The sequence below is a fragment of the Pelodiscus sinensis genome, chromosome 13, assembly GCF_049634645.1.
Source record: "Pelodiscus sinensis isolate JC-2024 chromosome 13, ASM4963464v1, whole genome shotgun sequence".
Taxonomy (NCBI): domain Eukaryota; kingdom Metazoa; phylum Chordata; order Testudines; family Trionychidae; genus Pelodiscus; species Pelodiscus sinensis.
The window spans coordinates 15049046-15067868 of NC_134723.1; the positions used below are offsets into that span (position 1 = coordinate 15049046).

At 41.5% G+C, this 18823-nt stretch overlaps 1 protein-coding gene across 2 annotated transcripts in view; it reads left to right on the top strand.

Moving 5' to 3' along the window:
* Positions 1-3496: 3496 nt before the first annotated feature.
* POF1B (POF1B actin binding protein) overlaps positions 3497-18823 on the top strand; it is a 43263-nt gene continuing 27936 nt past the window's right edge. The window contains exons 1-3 of one of the 2 annotated variants that reach the window (XM_075940756.1): positions 3497-4506; positions 12203-12304; positions 18094-18411. In XM_075940756.1, coding sequence (XP_075796871.1) covers positions 3589-4506; positions 12203-12304; positions 18094-18411 — 1338 coding nt within the window. In that variant the 5' untranslated portion in view covers positions 3497-3588. The remainder of the gene's footprint in view (positions 4507-12202; positions 12305-18093; positions 18412-18823) is intronic. The other variant, XM_075940755.1, reaches the window with a different exon arrangement.

The following is an 18823-nucleotide window of genomic DNA, read 5'->3' on the forward strand; positions in this document are numbered from 1 at the left end:
GTAACCCGGGGACTGCCTGTATAAAGTTTTGTATTTATTGTTCTTACCAGATTTCGTAAATAACGGGCCTTAGTTTTTCATAGAAATGTAGGGTTAAGCCTGCAAATGCCGAGTATTTACAGCATATGTTATATGTGAGGCATGTCACCATTTTGTAAGACATCAGCCCCTTTCTGATGTGAGCCCTAAACAGGTGTATTTTCTTTTGAGAACATTATAAACTACCAAAACTCAAAAGATAGTATTGTGTGAGAAACTGAATGGTTACATCAGTTACATAGTAAAGGATTCCTTTCTACCACCTCCTGCAAACACTCGCTTTTTATTGGTCTAAGAATCAACATATAAATCAAATAAGAAATTATACTCTCATATATGACTGCAGAATCCCCATCCCAAAAGGAGAAAGGTAAAACCGATACCAGGTATGATTCATGGGTAATCCCCACACTTAGGGGGCGTGGTTCACTGTTCCATGTAGTGGCAGACCACTTACAGTAAAAGATAAGAATGAGTGAGCTCTACAGTCTAAGTTGAGAGCCAGCTAACTTTAAAGCTCAAGGTGTAGAAGCTCTTACACAGAGGTTCAAGGTTCAAATCTGGCTGCAAGTGGTTACACATGCAAATTAGCTATTATGCTTGTGGTGTTTATTATTTGCTATTAAATTGTTGTAACAGACAATATATAATAACTAGGGATCTGCACCCCTTGCTCCCTATGCTTGCCAACCCCCCTCCATCTGTCACAGCCAGATTGGGGCTGGGGAGAGGATGCTGCGGCCAAATGCAAGCTGAGCCCCAACTGGGCTTGTTGGGCTCGCTTCATTTTTAAATAAAGTAAAATATAATGTCCAACACAAAAAGGTTTCAACACTCTCTTTATTAATGGCAGGGGTGGGGAACCTTTTTTGGGTTGGGAACCACTGCCCCACAGAAAAATCAGTTGGGGACCACACAAGTGAGAAGGAATAAAAAGCCCCTCCAAAACCCCCAACCTTCAATGATGAGGCCCTCAACTGAAATACTTCCCTGGTGCTTCAGCAGGTGGGGGGGGGGAGGGGGGAAGAGAATAGGACTGAGATTCAAGGCCTCAGGACCAGATTAACTCTTCTAGGGTTCTCTCGCTCCTCCTCTCCCCCCGCCCCCCAGCCAGCACTGGTGCCCCAACCGTATGGGGGAGGAGGGAGGGCAAGGCTGCAGCAACAGACAAAGGGGGCGCGGGCCACTCAGGTCAGTGCTGCCAAGCACCTCCTGGCTTGCCTTACAGACGTGCCACTTTCTGCTGCAGCCCTGCATGTGTCTGGGTGGAAGGGAAGCAGTCTGGGTTGGGTCTCAGTAGACTGACTCAGCAGTGGGCTAAGGATGCAATTACTTAGGGCGCAGTGGAGGATTGGGTGGTTGGTGGCCGGGGATGTGGGGCACCTCTCCCCATGCCTGGTGCTTCTCTTGAGCCTGCTGGTGCAGCAGCCTTTGATTGCCAAGAATAACAGTGGTGCAAGCAAGCAGCCCTAGAGTAATTCGTGCTGTTCCTGAACAGCATCCAGGGCAGAAAGCCTTCGGGTGGGCGGAGCCTGTGGGACTTCAGAGTGACGTGATGACATCAGTCTGCTGGCCCACAGGGAAAATTTTTTATATGTGTAATCCCCTTTCCTCCTGGATTACTCAGGAGCAGCCCACGCTCACCTGTGTGCCTGGGCACCTGATGGTTTTAACATAAAAGGAGATCTTGAGTACCCCATGGGTGATGTTGTGTAGCTGGGGATTCCCTATCAAGCCCCTTGCTGCAGTCTCTTGCTCCTAAGGAAAATATACAATGATGGTGCCTCCAACTGGCTGGCCCTGTATATACTCAAGGGTATGCCTTGGGAGCCCCCAGGAATAAACTTATTCCAGTAATAATTTGGATGTAATTCTAAAACAATTGTAAATAATATACATCTAATTGATTAAATTAGAATTAACACACCTTTACTTAACAAACTTAAAGAAACAGGGTTACAAGACTAAAAGTGAATAAAAGCCCTTCCCAGTCACAGTCATAGCCAGGGTCTCTCCCCACTAGGGATAACCAACAGCCCCTGAAGCAGCCTGCTAGATCTAAGCCCCGGCAGGTTCTCAACAGCAGGCTATAGCTTCCAGTAGCAGCTCCTGCCCTGGAAAAGGCTCCATAACAGCAATCTGTTTCTTTTCCCACAAAATGGAGCCTCCCCTAACTCTCTCTCCCTGTCTGAACAAGCTGTTTCCCTCTGTTTTTTCCCAAGGACTGATGGGAGTTGTGGTCTCTAAGGCTAGATTGCAGCACAAAGGATCCTCCCAGTAAAAGTGAGAGGCTCCTGTAGTGAAGGGAGCCTAAATGTAGAGAGATTAACCCAAAAGGAGAGGCAAAATCCTGCCATAAATAATATGTGATGGAAAGAAGAAAGAGGGGCAATAGTAAGAAAATGTGTACTGTTTCAGTCATGTAATCCCCATATGTTAATTTTTTTAATGTTAGAGACAGACTAACTAATGTTTATTAATAAATGTGCAAAGACTGTAAGCCATGTTATTTATGCTCAGCTTGTATCTCAGTGAAAACTTCAAACAGAAATATGCAATTTCCATTTTTTTGTAATAGTGTTCTGCTTCCTTTATTATACACTAAAGAGTCTTTTTTTTTGTTCTGCAAGTGAACCAGTGATTTATTTTTATTTTACTCAGAGTAGTAGGACTATTGTAAACAGTAGTTATAGAGTGCCATGGCTGGCCTGCAGGCAGTGATGACTCTTCCAGAGGTGGCGCACTTTTCAGTGCTGCTCCCACCTGGTTTTTAGAAGTAGGGTTGCCAGGTGTCTGGTTTTGAACCTGACAGCAGTATTTGGGTATGTCTACACTAGCTCAGTAGTTTGAGCTAGGTAGGCAAATGAGGGCAACCGGAGTTGCAAATGAAGCCCGACATTTAAGTATCCTGGGCTTCATTTGCATCTTCCTGGGTGCCGCCATTTTTAAATCCCTCTTAGTCCGAACTCCATGCCCGCGGCTACACGCGGCACGGAGTAGGTAGTTCGAATTAGGATCTCTAATTCGAATTACTGGTACACCTCGTTCCACACAAGTGAGAAGGAAGATGCAAATCTTGGGCTTCATTTGCAACAGGTTGCCCTCATTTGCCTACCTAGCTGGAACTACTGAGTTAGTGTAGACATACCCTTTGAGCTTTCTGTTCGGGAAAGGAAACAAATTGAGAAAACAGAAATGAGAAAATATAAATGTCCGGTATTTTCTAAATAAGATGCAGTGTAGATTGTGATGTAATGACAAGTGTGTTTGGTATTTTTGTTGAAACCATCTGGCAGCCCTACTTAGAAGTTGCGGTGCGGTTCTCCCAGAAAGTAGTCTGCCCCAATCCCTGCCCGCCTGCCCAGAGCCGCTCCCTGCTACAGGGAATCAGGTGAGCTGTTGCCGCTCCAAGGCGTAACCAGCCCTGGGCGAGGCCCGCCAGGCTACTAATCCCCACCCCGGCCCTACTAATCCCCACCCCGGCCCAGCTCGGCCGCACTTGCTGCCCCGCTCTCGCTCCCCGCAGCAGGTGGACTCCCTGCAGGCAACATGTTCGGCGGCCAGCAGGACGTGCAGCGCCAGGGGGTGCCCCCGTACCTGCAGGTCCAGCGACCCAAGCCCTGCTACCACACGCTGCCACCGCCGCAGCACAGGCCCCGGCCGTGCCCGGAGCCGCTGCCCTGCCCGGAGCCGCTGCCGAGCCGACCCCGGCCCTGCCCGGAGCCGCTGCCCTGCCCGGAGCCGCTGCCGAGCCGGCCCCGGCCCTGCCCGGAGCCGCTGCCCTGCCCGGAGCCGCTGCCCTGCCGGCCCCGGCCGTGCCCCGAGCCGCTGCCCTGCCCGGAGCCGCTGCCCTGCCGGCCCCGGCCGTGCCCCGAGCCGCTGCCCTGCCCGGAGCCGCTGCCCTGCCGGCCCCGGCCGTGCCCCGAGCCGCTGCCCTGCCCGGAGCCGCTGCCCTGCCGGCCCCGGCCGTGCCCCGAGCCGCTGCCCTGCCCGGAGCCGCTGCCCTGCCGGCCCCGGCCGTGCCCCGAGCCGCTGCCCTGCCCGGAGCCGCTGCCGTGCGGTGACCCGCCGCCTCTGCAGAGCTGGCCCCAGCAGTGCCGCGACCCTCTGCCCTGCCGGGAGCCGCCGCAGCAGCAGCAGCAGCAGAGCTGGCCCCAGCAGTGCCGCGACCCTCTGCCCTGCCGGGAGCCGCCGCCGCCGCAGCAGCAGCAGCAGAACTGGCCCCAGCAGTGCCGCGACCCTCTGCCTAAGCCATGCCCCGGGCCCCGGCCCTGCCCGGAGCCGCTGCCCGTACAGCACCAGCAGCATCAGGATGGCAACGTGGTGTACCAGCGCGTGAGGACCTATAGCTACCCCGGGGGCAGGCAGGTGCTGGAGCCCCCTCAGAGCTCTCCGAGGGCGGTGTCCCCGTTGGAGAACAGCCCGAGTTACCAGAATGTCATCTGGAGCCGCGACCAGCCTCAGCAGGTAGAGGGGCCTTCCCTCCCCCCTCTCTTCCCTTGGGACTTGCCCCCCTCAGGGGCGGCCGTCCATATAGGCGAACTAGGCGATCGCCTAGGGCGCCAAGTTAAATGGGGTGCCAAATGGTGGTGCAATATTGTTGAGGGGTTTGAAGGTGGGGGCACCAATTGCATGGTTCGCCTAGGGCACCAGTTGCTGGCAGCTAATCTAGGGCTGCTCCTGCCCTCTCTTGTGCCTCTGTGGTAGGTCTTAGGCCTCTGCTGCTTCCTGCTGTGTTTGCCCCGGGGAGCTCCGTGATTAGCAGTTACTGTGGGGCTGAGGGGACATTGGGCAGTTACTGTGTGAGTGAGAGTATGTGTGTGTGTGGGGGGGGCTGTATTGAGCAGTTACTGTGAGGGGGGCATTGAGCAGTTACTATGTGTGTGTGTGGGGGAGGGGGGATTGAGCTGTTACTGTGTGGAGTCATTAAATAGTTAAACTGTGTTGCTGCACAGGCCCATACCATTTACACAACTGTTGCTGAGGGACTAATGAATCTTTGAAATTCAAAATTTCTGTGTACAGCTGGACTTCCTGAAATGAGTCATACAGCCACTATGATGCTTGTAAACATATTTGCGGACTGTATAGGAGTATTTTCTTTTCATCATGCAGAAGTAGGGTATGGCCAGGTGTGTTCAACTGTCACCATAGAGCTATTGACATACAGACCAATGATCATTTAGAAAAGAGTTCCGTATGTGTGTGGTGTAAACTGAAAACCTTTAATGTTCAGACATTAAATCAGATCTGAACCTAAGAACTTGTATTCATTAGGTTTAGAGGTGTTTTGCCCTCTGTCCTGGAATTTCTATTCTTGTTCTTATATGAGCAAATACATATAATTTTGTACTGTAATATCTATTCATTTCATAAATCCATGTATGATAAAAGTTAATGACTGCTTTTGGAATGAGGTCTTAAAGTACCAAATGGTGTGACAATTTTGTGTTCCAGTAGTAACTGTATTCTATTAATTGCATTGTATGTATTAAAGTACAATACATTTAATCTTTATACAGTATAAGTAACTTTTTTGTTATCTATGTGCGAAAAACTATATGTAATGATCATGTAAGCTCGTAATTCAGGTTTTTTACGATTTTCTACTTAAATCTCATGTTTTCCTGTCATTGGGTGAACTACATTTGTATTTGTTCAAGCTTTCTTTAGTAATTCCTACTGGCTATTTTGAGTACAGGGCTACAAACAAGCTCCCCATGCCATCTTGTAGATATTTCATCCTGTTGTAACTGAATTTAAAATGGTGTTTTTAAAATGTTATATTACCCCCCTATTTTTTTTAATTCTTATATTTAAGGCATCTTTTTATTGTCTTTATTTGTCTTTTATTTCTTTTGATACAGAAATAATGAATAAATACAATAAATAAAAAAGAAAAAGAACTCTGAGAAAACAAAAGTTTCAGAGGGGTAGCTGAGTTAGTGGGTAACAGGAAAAACTATTTGTTCTTTAAGTTTTTTTCTGAGAAAACAGTAGTCCCAGAACCAATTTGAAATGCAGTATAACAAGAAGCTTTATTTTTAAAAGTTTACAGTATAAATTAAAATGTAAAGGATTTCTACTTGAAAATAGAAAAAAAACACACGTCAGTTTAAATTGATCAGACTGTTTGTGGTAGTCCCTTTTCCAGAAAACACAACAGAAAAGATAACCTCAGTATGAGCTCAAAGTGCAAAAGAAACAGTTGCCTTCTGCATTTATTGCTACAGTTCGATCAGCACAGTAGCACTGTGACACACTGCACAGCAAGTATTCCTTCAATTTTCTTTTCTCACTACTTCAGCAAATGCATCCAGTTTAGAAAAGCAAAGATAATATTTGTTGGTATTATTAGCAATAGAAGTTAATTGAGCTGCAAGAAAATTTAATTTCATAATTCCTTTTTATAGTGCTAATGAGATGTTACTAAAAGTGAAATGACCTCCCTATAGTAAACTAGAAGATTTTCCTTAACACAAATATGTTTTCTTTTTCTTCATTTAGGTCATTGTTCTGGGGGAGACGTGGGGATGAGGAGTTCAGTGTGCAGGCCAGGGATGTGAACGACTAGTTGACTATCTGATAAGGAAATGCTTATCGGATAGTCAACATGCTAGTCAGCAGTGGGCGGGGGTTTCTATCAGAGGCAGCAAGTGGGGGGAGGGGAAAAAGGTGTGCTTCAAAGTGGAAGCCATGTAGATCCCAGGTTCTGCTGCCTTGAAACATCATGTGCAGCCTGGGGCCAGCTAGCCCTGGGTTGCATGTGGCGTTTCAAAGCAGCAGGGTTGAGTGCAGCCCAGGGTTAGCTGGGGATTCCCCTGCTGACCGTGGGCTCCATGCGGCACTGCCATTTTGAAACACTGCAGGGAGCATATGGGCCAGCAGGGGACTCTTTGAGTACCTGAGGCTGTTGCTACACTTCAAAGGCAGAGGCACCTTATTGACTTATTGAATAGTCAATGCAAATCGCATCAATTATTCAATTAGCTAATTAATCGAAATTTTACATCCCTAGTGCAGGCTGCCATGGGGGGGAGAGGACAACCCCAGCCCTATTTCACTGCAGCAGCTTGAGGCCAGGTAAGAAGCGCCTGTCCATGGCCACTGCAGCTGCAGCGAGCACAGTCGTGGGAGGTGGGTATGTCCTTGGCTGTGGGCCAAACAAACACAAACAAACTGACAAACTCTGAAATATCTAGTAGATAGCTGTCCCTTTTTCCACCGCTGCCCTCTTCTGGCCCAATGGGTTATAACTGTCTGGATGCCCACCTCTGGTCCTGTTAATACAGTACAGTAATTGTCAAATATGACGTATTTATATACTGGTAAGATTACTTTTAAAGTATCTGAGTATTAGGTAGGAATTTTGGTGTTCTTGGATACATCTCTTAACTGTAATCATGTTAATTTTAAACTATTTTAATAACTGTGAGTTTTTAAAATGACCTTACAGAAAAGTACTCTATCAGATACACAAAGTCTACAGTTTTCTAGGTTTTCTGAAAAAAATGTATAGAATGTAGAATTAACAGATTACTTAAGCATGTGCTTAACTTTAAGTATGCCAAGTTGATAGTACTATCAAATGTGCTTAAGTGTTTGCTGAATCAGATTTTTAAAGGCACAAAAACATGTAATCCAGGTCAGACTTAGAGTTAGTTCTGGTTTCTATAGCTAGAATATTGGTTCTAAACTTTTGGAAGGTGGAGAGGGAGGATGCTTAACAAACACCAATTTCGGAGGTTGCTCAAGCTTAACTCACGTGTCAGCAAGTGAGAAGGCATGTAGCTGGGAGTGCATGAAAGCAACAAAAGAAGTTGGCAAGAATTTTGGAAGGAGTACAAAGAGCGATAGCAAGAGTAGGTGGAATATAATTATACTTCCCCACATAGGGGAATGTACATAATTTTTGGCGAGCTATGCCCTACTCTTGGCTCTCCTGTTCTTTTTGTGAAGATTGTTTAATTTTTTCATATATCAGTTTATCCAGCTATACTATGGGCACACCTTCACTTTGATATTCTGAACATTAATCGACATCTCAGATAAAAAACATTTATAGAAATATTATCTTGTTGGCCACTGCTGATTGGCCAAGAGGCTTCTTGTAAATAAAACATTTCTACTATAGCATTTACTGTATCAGTGAATCACACTATGATCCACTATGATTGTTCTTCTACATACATTGATTACAGAGTAAGACCATTTGGAAGTGGATAATGATTTTTATGAACTATTTGACTGCAGAGATGAAAGCAGCTACTTTATTAATATGTTGTGTATTTGTTCGCTGTATCCAGCCTTTGATTATTTCTTTCCTGTTTGATATGGTGGGTTAAATGCTGCTCTGTCATATCAGGGTGTGCCTGAAATAATTCCATTGGTTTAAGGTTGTCTGAGGAGGCTTTCAAGCCAAATTGTGCATGAATGTATGTGAAGTAGTTGATAAATGTTTGAAGTTGGCTACTGTATTTACTGTAGATCTCCTTTTGTTATTTGGTTTGAATGATCCCTGCTTGGAGTATAGTTTATAAGTTTAAAATCCCAGTCATGATTTCTGAGAAATAACAAGAAATATGTTTTGCTCTGTCCTGTAGACCCTCATGTGAAGAGTCTTTACATGAGTGAGTCAAGTTTGCAGGTCGAGAACACCCTCAACTCCCATTGATGCCAGTGAACTATTAGTTAATGCTATGATCTATCTGTTTTGTTTGAGACAAAGAGCCAAAGAATTAACCCCTCCCTCCCTCCTCTCAGTTCTCAAATTTAGTAGATTAACATGGAGGAGGAGTGACTATTAGAAAACCAGATTAAAAACAATTGATAATTGTAAATCTTAATATTTTATTGGCAATTTCACAGTCTGATGCTTATAACAGATTTTTCTTTCACTTTTCTTAGTGTTTCCTCATTTCTCTGGATATCAGCATGAATTGGTGTAAATAGGAATAATTCTACTGAAGGCTACAGAGTTAAAAATTGCTCCAGTTTAATTGCTGACCATCTGGTTCATTACCTCTATTCATTGGGAGCGTTCTTATCTGTTATGATTTTATTCCTTTAATCATATTGTATAGTGATAATTAACTATTGTATCTGCAATCTGTTAGGTCATTTATAACCAATCTGTTGCTGCAGTTCTTATTTTCTGTTTTAAGAATGGCAATATTTATCTTAAGTTTTGCTTGTCTTGTCTTGTGTATGTATTTTTTTTATTTTTATCTGAGTCAGCGGTGCTCTGGTTTTATTACCACATTCATCGCTTTAGTATGGAGATCTTCTATCATTTCTTTATTAAAAGTGTGACTTTGCAACCTACATTCAGATGGAAAATTGCACCCATTCCTGTGAATTTCTCCCAGAAGCTACGTCTACACTGGCATGATTTTCCGAAAATGCTTTTAACGGAAAAGTTTTCCGTTAAAAGCATTTTCAGAAAAGCACATCTAGATTGGCAGGATGCTTTTCCGCAAAAGCACTTTTTGCGGAAAAGCATCCGTGGCCAATCTAGACGCGGTTTTCCGCAAAAAAGCCCCGATCGCCATTTTCGCGATCGGGGCTTTTTTGTGGAAAACAGTACTGTGCTGTTTACACTGGCCTCTTGCGCAAATGATTTGCGCAAGAGGGCTTTTGCCCGAACGGGAGCGGCACAGTATTTCCGCAAGACGGCTGATGATCTTACATGAGATCGTCAGTGTTCTTGCGGAAATTCAAACAGCCAGTGTAGACAGCTGGCAAGTTTTTCCGCAAAATCATTTGATTTTGCGGAAAAACTTGCCAGTCTAGACACAGCCAAACAGTATAGTAGTCAACACTTGATGCCAATCTACACTTTATCTGTTCGAGTGATTTTTTTTTTTTTAACAGTCTGTTGAACCAGATATTAATCACATTGCAACAAGTTTCCTTGGCTAAGTAATTCAATTAAACCATTATAATGGGGAAGAACTGAAACAAAATAAAAAACTTAGAAGTCACCTTAACAGATAGTAAATAAACATTAGAGGGCAAAACCACAGTCTTTTCTGTTTACCAGGTCATGTTTAAATGTGTTTTTCTAAATTTAATATGAGGTCCAAACCTGTTAGACCTTGGACTTACACCAATGCAATCTTATCACTGAGGTGTAGATGTCCAGGCGTAGATGTTCTCCATGGAAACCTGTGTCTTTTACAGGAAAGGATTTCAGTGACCCCTGGCACTGCAGAAAGTTTCCATGGTACACTGTTGGAAGGAGAGGACTAGAGGGAGATGTGCATCATTTATCCTGAGTCACAAACTTGAGTTTAATGGAATTCAGACTGTTCTCAGTGTAGTAACTTGAGGCTGTCTAACATTTTTCCCACCCCCCACTCACTGTCCCATGTTGAGGTGCTTCCTTTGTGAATAGGGGCTTTCAGGAGCAACAGCTGGCTGTGAAGTCCTGGCAGCACAGCCCCACTGTAGCTGCAGTTTCAGAGGAGTAACCGAGTTAGACTGTAACTGGAAAAACTTAAGACAACAAATAGTATCGCAGTGCCTTAGAGATTAACAAAACATTTAAGTATCATGGGCTTTCTTGGGCAAAACCCACTTCTTCAGATGAATGGAGTTATTAAAGGTCCAGTTTTAAATAAATAGGGGATGGGTTAGGGGAAGAAAAAAAAGGGGAAGAAATAATCAATTAGTGTCCATGCTACATGAAGCTGATAGAAAAGGTGCTAATTGTTCTTAAGTACCCATTGTTTGTTTGGTTGTTTTTTTTATGTCATTAGGAGGTGGAATGTAGTGGGCCATCTAGCCAGAGTCTTTATTCATATTTGTGATAGGAATTGAACCTGTAAATGAAGTTAAGTTCTAAGGCAGGGGTGGCTGACCTATTACGGGCAGAGAGCCAAGATAGCTGTGTATCCAGCATGAAGAGCTGGGGCAAAGTTGTCAAGCAAAAAAAACAAAACAAAAAGAAGCTCTGTCCCTTTAAGAAGATGTGTTTAAAAGCGTTTGAAAGCTTTTTGGCCACATTAGGCTCCCGCCGGCCAATGCCATCTTTAATTCTAGTCTTTCATGGCTGTGCTGGACAGCTCCCCTGCCCAGGTCAGCACAGGGAGCTGAGAGAAGAGGGCTGTTTTGGGAGGTTTGGGGGCAGTTTACGAGCCACGGGGAGGGGGGGACCCTTCGCGAGCTGCACCCTGGGAGGGGAAGAGCCGCATGTGGCTCCCGAGCCTTGGGTTTGCCATGGCTCTTCTAAGGCTTCTCTGTGGAGTTGACTTGTGGAATTGGCCTGAAACAATACAGTGACTTTGAGATCCATTATTGAGTGCCTGGGCAAGTTAATGTGTTAATCAACAGGTTTCTGTGTGTTGCCTTTTTGGATATCAGATTTGTGTCCATTAATTCTTTCTTATAAAGACTCTCCACTTTGGTCAATATACATGGCAAAGGGACATTACTGGCATTTCATGGCATATAGCGTATTAGTGTATGTACAGTTAAATGAGCTTCTGATGTTTGTCTCTGTGGGATTGGAGCAAATCTGGTTGTGTTTTAGAGCATGGCTGTAAACAATAGATTAAGAAATGTGTCTTGGATGGAAGCTAGAGGCATGAAAGGAAGTGTAACTGTCGGTAGGTTTCCAGTATAAGGTGGTGGATATGTGTTCGTCTCGTAATTGTACCGTAGTGGATCTCCTGTGTGGACTGGACCAGGTTGAGGTTGATAGTGGGGTGGAAGTTGTTGAAATCCCTGTGAAATTCTTCAAGGGTCTCTTTCTCGTGTGTTCCATATGATGAAGATATCATCAATGTAGTGTAAGTAAAGTAAGGCTGCCAGAGGGTGAGAGCTGAGGAAATGTTCAATGTCAGCCATAAAGATGGCATATTTCTAGCTTTTATCTTCCAGCCTTTTGATTTGTATTTTCTCTTTCTCTGGTATATTGCAGAGTCCATTATTAAATACTAGTTTGCTGTGTAAAATTAATATGACCTTTTGTGTCTCCGCTAATTCAATATACACAGCACTGCATCATGACAAAATATGTTGCTCTTGTCCTTTCATATGACAGAAAATCAAACAAACAAAAAAAACTTTTTATTAAAAACAGGCTAAATAGGAATGGTGTATCCACAAAATTGTAAATAGTATATCGACACTGACACTTTCTTTATCTAAATGCTTACAGGACTCATTGTTTCCATTTCTGAGAGGGGGAAGTTACTGCCAAGGGAATAATGTAATCTATGAAAAGACCATAAGAAAATATGAGTTGCTAAATCCTGAACAGGTAAATGATTTTTATATCATTTATATTCCTCCGTTGTACAATAAAACAAACATTTTTCTACTACTGTATTGTCTTAAATGTTTGCTTCTCTTGGAAATTAAAACAAATCTAATGGTTGTTTTAATATATTTAAGGGGCAGATCTCTACATGAAATCAATGGAATTTCTTTTAAGAGCAGGGTAGACTTGATTTAAATCACTAGTCAAGAAGACTCGTTTTAACCATGTTTTTCTACATAAAAATGCACTCTTGTTATAACTTTAATATCTATTCTTCACAACTTTAGGTGTAGGTTTCCTTTTTAGAAGGTACACTGTATGTATTTTTAAACAGTGATTTATTTTGAAACTTTTCATATTACTTTTACAGCTGATCAGAAAATTAATGATTGTGTGGTTATTTCATTTACCAAAGGTAATTGAAGCAGTTCAACTCCCAATGCCTTCATAAATATATATTTCCAGTTTAACAGATTAATCATTAATATTTGTAGGATTTTTCTTGCTGTGCTTTATTTGGAAGAGAACATCACCAGACAGACATTTAAATTGTTTTATTTAACTAAAACAACATTACATATTATGGATTTTTTTTCTTCAAACACAAACATGCAATATTTTAACAAAACAAGCATATGCATTTTTGAATTTAAACATTCAAGTTTTTTAAAACCAGGTTTATTTTGTGATAATTGTTTTAATTAACATGGTTAAATTAAATTTTTTTAAAACACAAATTTTAATAAATTATGTCAGCTAGGTCAACATGAGAAACATAAAATATTGGCTTCTGTAGATAACTCAGTCATCTTCACCTTCATTTTTCTGTTTGTCATAATCTGGAAAAGAAAAACAAGCTTTCCTGATTTTTCAAGTCCCAAATAATTTCTCAAATTTTTAATGAATTAGTTCAAAGAAAGGAAATATTCTTTCTATACCGGCAGAAGAAGCTACTGCTGTTAAAAGTGAGATGATCACTTCAATGGCCTCTGAATCCAAGTGCTTAAGTGACTTCCACCAGTTCACTGGTGTGACTTTCTTTAAAACATCATCAGCAAACATGTATTTTTGAATTGTTTACCCTTAGCTCTGAAGTTTATTATAGTTGGAATAATAGAGAGATGATTGCTGGATGCTCATGTCATAGTCAACTCCTCTCCTTCAGCAGTTAATCCTGGTACCAAGTATTGAGAATATTTGTGAGGAAAATAAGCTGGAGATAGTGCTTGTCCCATTTTTTTTTATGCTTGTAATTTTAATTGTCATTGTATATTTCTCTTTTAAAGATCTCACTCATTCTAAATTTCAACAGCATCAGAAATAAAACAGCTATTTTCCTGCATTTTGTTCAAGGCTATAGAAATAGCCTTCCTGGTACTCAGCATCTGTTCAATATTTCTCGTAAGCCCCATGTTGAGAACTTTGACAGTGCCATCTATTTTTTTTCACAATTTTGTTCACAAAATGCTGCACAATCAACATGTGGAACTCCTTGCCAGAGGATGTTGTGAAGACCAGGACTTTTAAAAAACAGGGTTTTTAAAAAACCTAGATATCTTCCATTAATGTAGGTCTATCAATACTTATTAGCTAGGATGGATAGGAATGGTGTCCCTGGCCTCTGTTTATCAGAGGTTGGAAATGGGTGACAGGAGAGGGATCGCTTGACGATTACCTCTTCTGTTCACTCCCTCTGGGGCATCTGACATTGCCACTCTCAGAAAACAGTATACTGAGCTAGACTGACTTGGTCTGACCCAGTAAGGCCGTTCTTATGTAGATTAGATTAGATCTTGATATAGTGCCCAAAACAGTCCGCTACTGAGTTCCATCACACATCTTGTGGGAGAGCTAGCTTGGTTCCTCTCCCAACTTTTTTCAGAGCAGCTTCTTCAAAGTGGTTTTTATGGAAATATTTTGCAATTTCAATAATTAGCCTTTATTTCTGGAACACTGACATCTTTGGCTAGGAGATGCATCAGATGAGCCCTGCAACTATATGTTATTAGCTTGGGGACTCTCTTTGCTCTCTTCAGAATTTCTTCTCACTTTGGATTTGCACAGACATTTGCAGCATTGTCTGTGACCAAGCTGCGTACTAGACATTTGAATGTTTGTTCATAGTTTATTATAGATTTACTGCTGCTTCTTGTAAATATTCTTCTGTGTGTGCATTTCCTGGTGTATCAATTGTTTCTGTAAGTAAGACATTCCCTTCTGTTGTCACACAAGCACATGCAACAGGATCATTGTGGACATTGCTCCACCCAGGTTAACAAGTTTACCCTCTAGACTTTTTGCACACTGCTCAATTTCTCTTTCGTACACTTTATCCAAAAATTTGCCTGTAACATCTACCCTGTTGGGTGATTGTATCCTGGTCTTAATGGTAGAACTATGTCAATGAAGTGTAGGTTCTCAAACATAAGGAAAGGAGAGTTTGTTGCATAAACAAACTGGGCAATTTTTTCATCTACCACCTTTTTTAAATCCTGCTGGTTCTGTGTGGAATCTTTACTCTACATTCCCACAGGGATAGTCTCACTGACTTCTAGAAATAATTTCAGATCACATAAATTTGTTGTCCTATTTACCCAGGTTTTTTAAAAAAATGAGGCTATAAGGAAAGGCATTGTTTGGAATCTTACTGTGTTTCTGGCTAATAACATTGTGATATTTGCCACCAGAAAATGGGATTTTAGTCAAAAACTTATTTTTCATTGAGTATTTTGATTAGATTAATTTTCCCTCAGAAAACGTTGAAACAAGATGACCGTATAAATTGAAATATTTTGTTTTTGTTTGATCAAAAACTGAAAAAAAAAAAGTTTTCTTTCTCCTTTTTCTGTGTCTGAATGCAGCAAAATAAATTGTGTAACGGTCTCGTCTTTTCATGCAGAATTTTTCCAAAGTTGCAGAAGTTTTGAATGGAAAAGAGAAAGGGAATGCCTGAATGTTTTTTGAAGTTATGATTTAAGAGGAAAACTAGAACAAAAGGCGAAAAGGAAGAGGGGGGAGGGGAAAGGACATTAAAAAAATTACAGAAAAATTCACAAACTTATGTTCCATTTTAAGTACTAAGAAACAACATCAAATTATAGAATCAAGGCTAGTTGATTATAAAATGCATTATATGTAGAAGTGGGCAGTGCTGTAACATTGACTTCAATAGGATTTAAGCATATGCTACAGTGCTTTTTTGAGTCATGGCCTAAACTATCGTCTAAATTACTTACAATTTCCTTGTCACTCATACTTCATACATACTTTTAAAAAAAAATGTATTCTTCCTGCATTATAAAAACATAAATGATGTAGTCTGCATGATCTATGGAAAATGGTGCAGATATGTATTGCTCGCTATGAAAAACAAAAACTTGAAAATGTATTAAGCAAATGAAATGATCCATCTCCTGATTATATTCAATTCCTAATGCTTTTCTTACTAAACTGTACTGCAGTAAAAAATCCAAGAAATATGTCTTTCAGACATGACCTCTTTTTTAACTTCTGTGTTTCTTTCTATAATAAGATATTTCAAAGGAACATATGTTAGAATAGTAATAGAATCTAAATCTAAACAAGTGGATGTACAATTTCATGAATGGGTATATTCTGAACACCAACATCATTGTAATTATCTCATATGTAAAATATAAAAAAAATACTGAAAATCTTAGAGAACTTTTCTTTTGTGACCCAGCTCTTGATTTTGTCTCCTAAGAATATGAAGAGTTTGTTTTGAGGGTATGTGTATACTGCATGGCTATTTTGAAATAGGTTATTCCAAAATAGCCTATTTTGAAATAGCATGTCTACAATGCAGGGAAGCCTCAAAATTAGTCTGAGGCAGGCTTCCCTAATGTAGACATGCTACTTCGATTTAGAGCCCCAGGAGACACTGAGGAGGAAGGACTTAGAATGGCCCTGATGAGGGGCTATTTTGAAATAGCAGCAGTGGAGTGTCTACACACGCCTTGTTTTGAAATAGCTATTTTGGAATAGGGGTGGTTCTTTGTAGAATGAGGTTTACAGATGGCTGTGTAGAAGCTCTCATTTCAGAAGCTCTCATTTCAGAATAACACTAGTTATCTCCAAATAAAGGTGCAGTGTAGATACACTCTGAGGGTACACTAGCTCGTTAATTTGAGCTAGGTAGACAAATCAGGCAACCGAAATGAAGCCCAGGATTTAAATATCCCAGGCTTTATTTGCATGTTCCCGTCCAGCTGCCATTTTAAAATCCCCCTTAGTTCAGATTAACTTTAAACTGCCAAGTGTAGCCGCGGGCAGTTCGTCCGAACTAAATCCTTAGTTTGGATTAACTGTTATACCCCATCCCACAAGGAGTAACCGTTAATTCAAACTAAGGACTTAGTTCGGATTAGCTTTAAACTTCTGTGTGTAGCCGCGGGCAGTTTGTTCGAACTAAGGGGGATTTAAAAATGGCAGCCGGACGGGAACATGCAAATAAAGCCTGGGATATTTAAATCCCGGGCTTCATTTGCAACTCCGGTTGCCTGATTTGCCTACCTAGCTTGAATTAACAAGCTAGTGTAGACATACCCCGAGTGTTCTAAGTGCTCTGGAGAGACTAGGTGGGTAAGGTAATATCTTTTATTGGACCAGCTTCTGTTGGTGAGAGAAGCAAGCTTTTGAGTTTACACAGAGCTCTTCTTCAAGTCTAGGAAACTGAGTCTAAATCTACAATACAAAATGAAGTCAACTTAGCTTACATAGGCACACAGTTGCTACAGTAATTACATTGGTTGTGTGTATCAGCAGTTTGCTACTTATGTCAGCGGTACATGTCTTGAGTAGAAGTGCTTGTGTTGATTGCACTGTCAGTGTGGGTCATCTAGTGAAAGCTAGCTAATGCTGCATCGACATAACTACATTAGTGCTGCTCATGGACATGAAGTCTTTAATTTGACCTAGCAGGGCAATTATAGCAGTGGCAGCAAACTTTAAGTGTAGATACTTCCTTAGTTAGCTTGATGTAAGCTGCTTTGTGCCAGCTTGATTCTCCCAGACCTCAAAGTGTTGCTGCTAAATGCAAGGTGGAACAGGTTGTTTAGCATAAGTATCTAACACACATTTCAAGGAACCATTCAAGGTTAACTACTTATTCTAGGAAATCTGTTCTACCTTGTATTTAGCATTGACCCTCTTAATACATTTCCCAGACCTTTGGTCCAATAAAAGATATTAACTCACCCACCTTGTAGTGTGTGCCAAACCCCAACGTTAAAAAATTGAGTCAGGTGCACCAAAAATCATGTACAAATAACAGATGTGATGTTCTTTTTGCCTTCTGCTTATTGAACCTTTAAGATGTATGGATGGTCACATTTTGAAGTTTTCTCCATAGTCATGAAACTTACTTTTTCTTTAAGAATGAAGCTGAAATACCATATATCAACTTCACTCTGAGAGCTGATTCTTAGAGGAAAGCAATAATTATCATGAGACTCATGGAAAAAATCATGAGAATTGGCAATATTGCACCTGATATTCTGATATCCTGGGCCAACTCATTTACAGCAACATAGTTCAAATGCAGTGTTAATGTTGTGAAATGCTACATAATAAGAGCCCATTTACAACAACAAATGAGTGTAATGTGGCATTTTCAACAATAAAATATTTGCCTATCTGATCAACAAACAACCATTTGAGTTTTCTCACTCAAGAATACATTTTATTCATTTATATAGAGGCTTTGTACTGAGGAGAGAGTAATGTTCTCTGGTTCTGTAATAATCTTGAATTCCCAATTTATTTTAAAGGAGAAACAATACCAGTTTTCTAACCAGTCCCAGCTTAGCCATCAGTGCCAGCAGTCTGAACAGTGCCATACCAATCATCAGTGCCAGCAGTCTGAACAGTGCCATACCAATCATCAGTGCCAGCAGTCTGATCAGTGCCAGCAGTCTGAACAGTGGCATGCTATCCATCAGTGCCAGCAGTCTGAACAGTGCAATGACATCCATCAGTGCCAGCAAAGACAAACTTGCAGTCCCTGCGAAATAAGCTCAATCTCTGTGACTGATGGTGGAAGAGGAATGAACACAGTGAGGAGGGTAACAGTCCATAGCGCTGAACCAGTAAGAATTCCTGTTTCATATTTCATTTTTTGTAGTATATTAGTGTTGAGTCCAGCATTTTATCAGAAAGTTAAGTCCTCATAATCTTAGTTTAAATTATATAGTATCAATATTACATTGTGTATATACTCTTTTAGAAAATGCTTCAAATATAAATTAAGAGCTAATGACTATGAAAATCTCAGCTTTCCCACTTTCTTGTATTTGTCATTACAGTAGGTAAAATGCTTCATTGACACTGAGGCTACGTCTACACTGGCCCCTTTTCCGGAAGGGGCATGTAAATTTCACCTATCGTAGTAGGGAAATCCGCGCGCGGCATTTAAATAAAAATGTCCGCCGCTTTTTTCCGGCTTTTAAAAAAGCCGGAAAAGAGCGTCTACACTGGCCCCGATCCTCCGGAAAAAGCGCC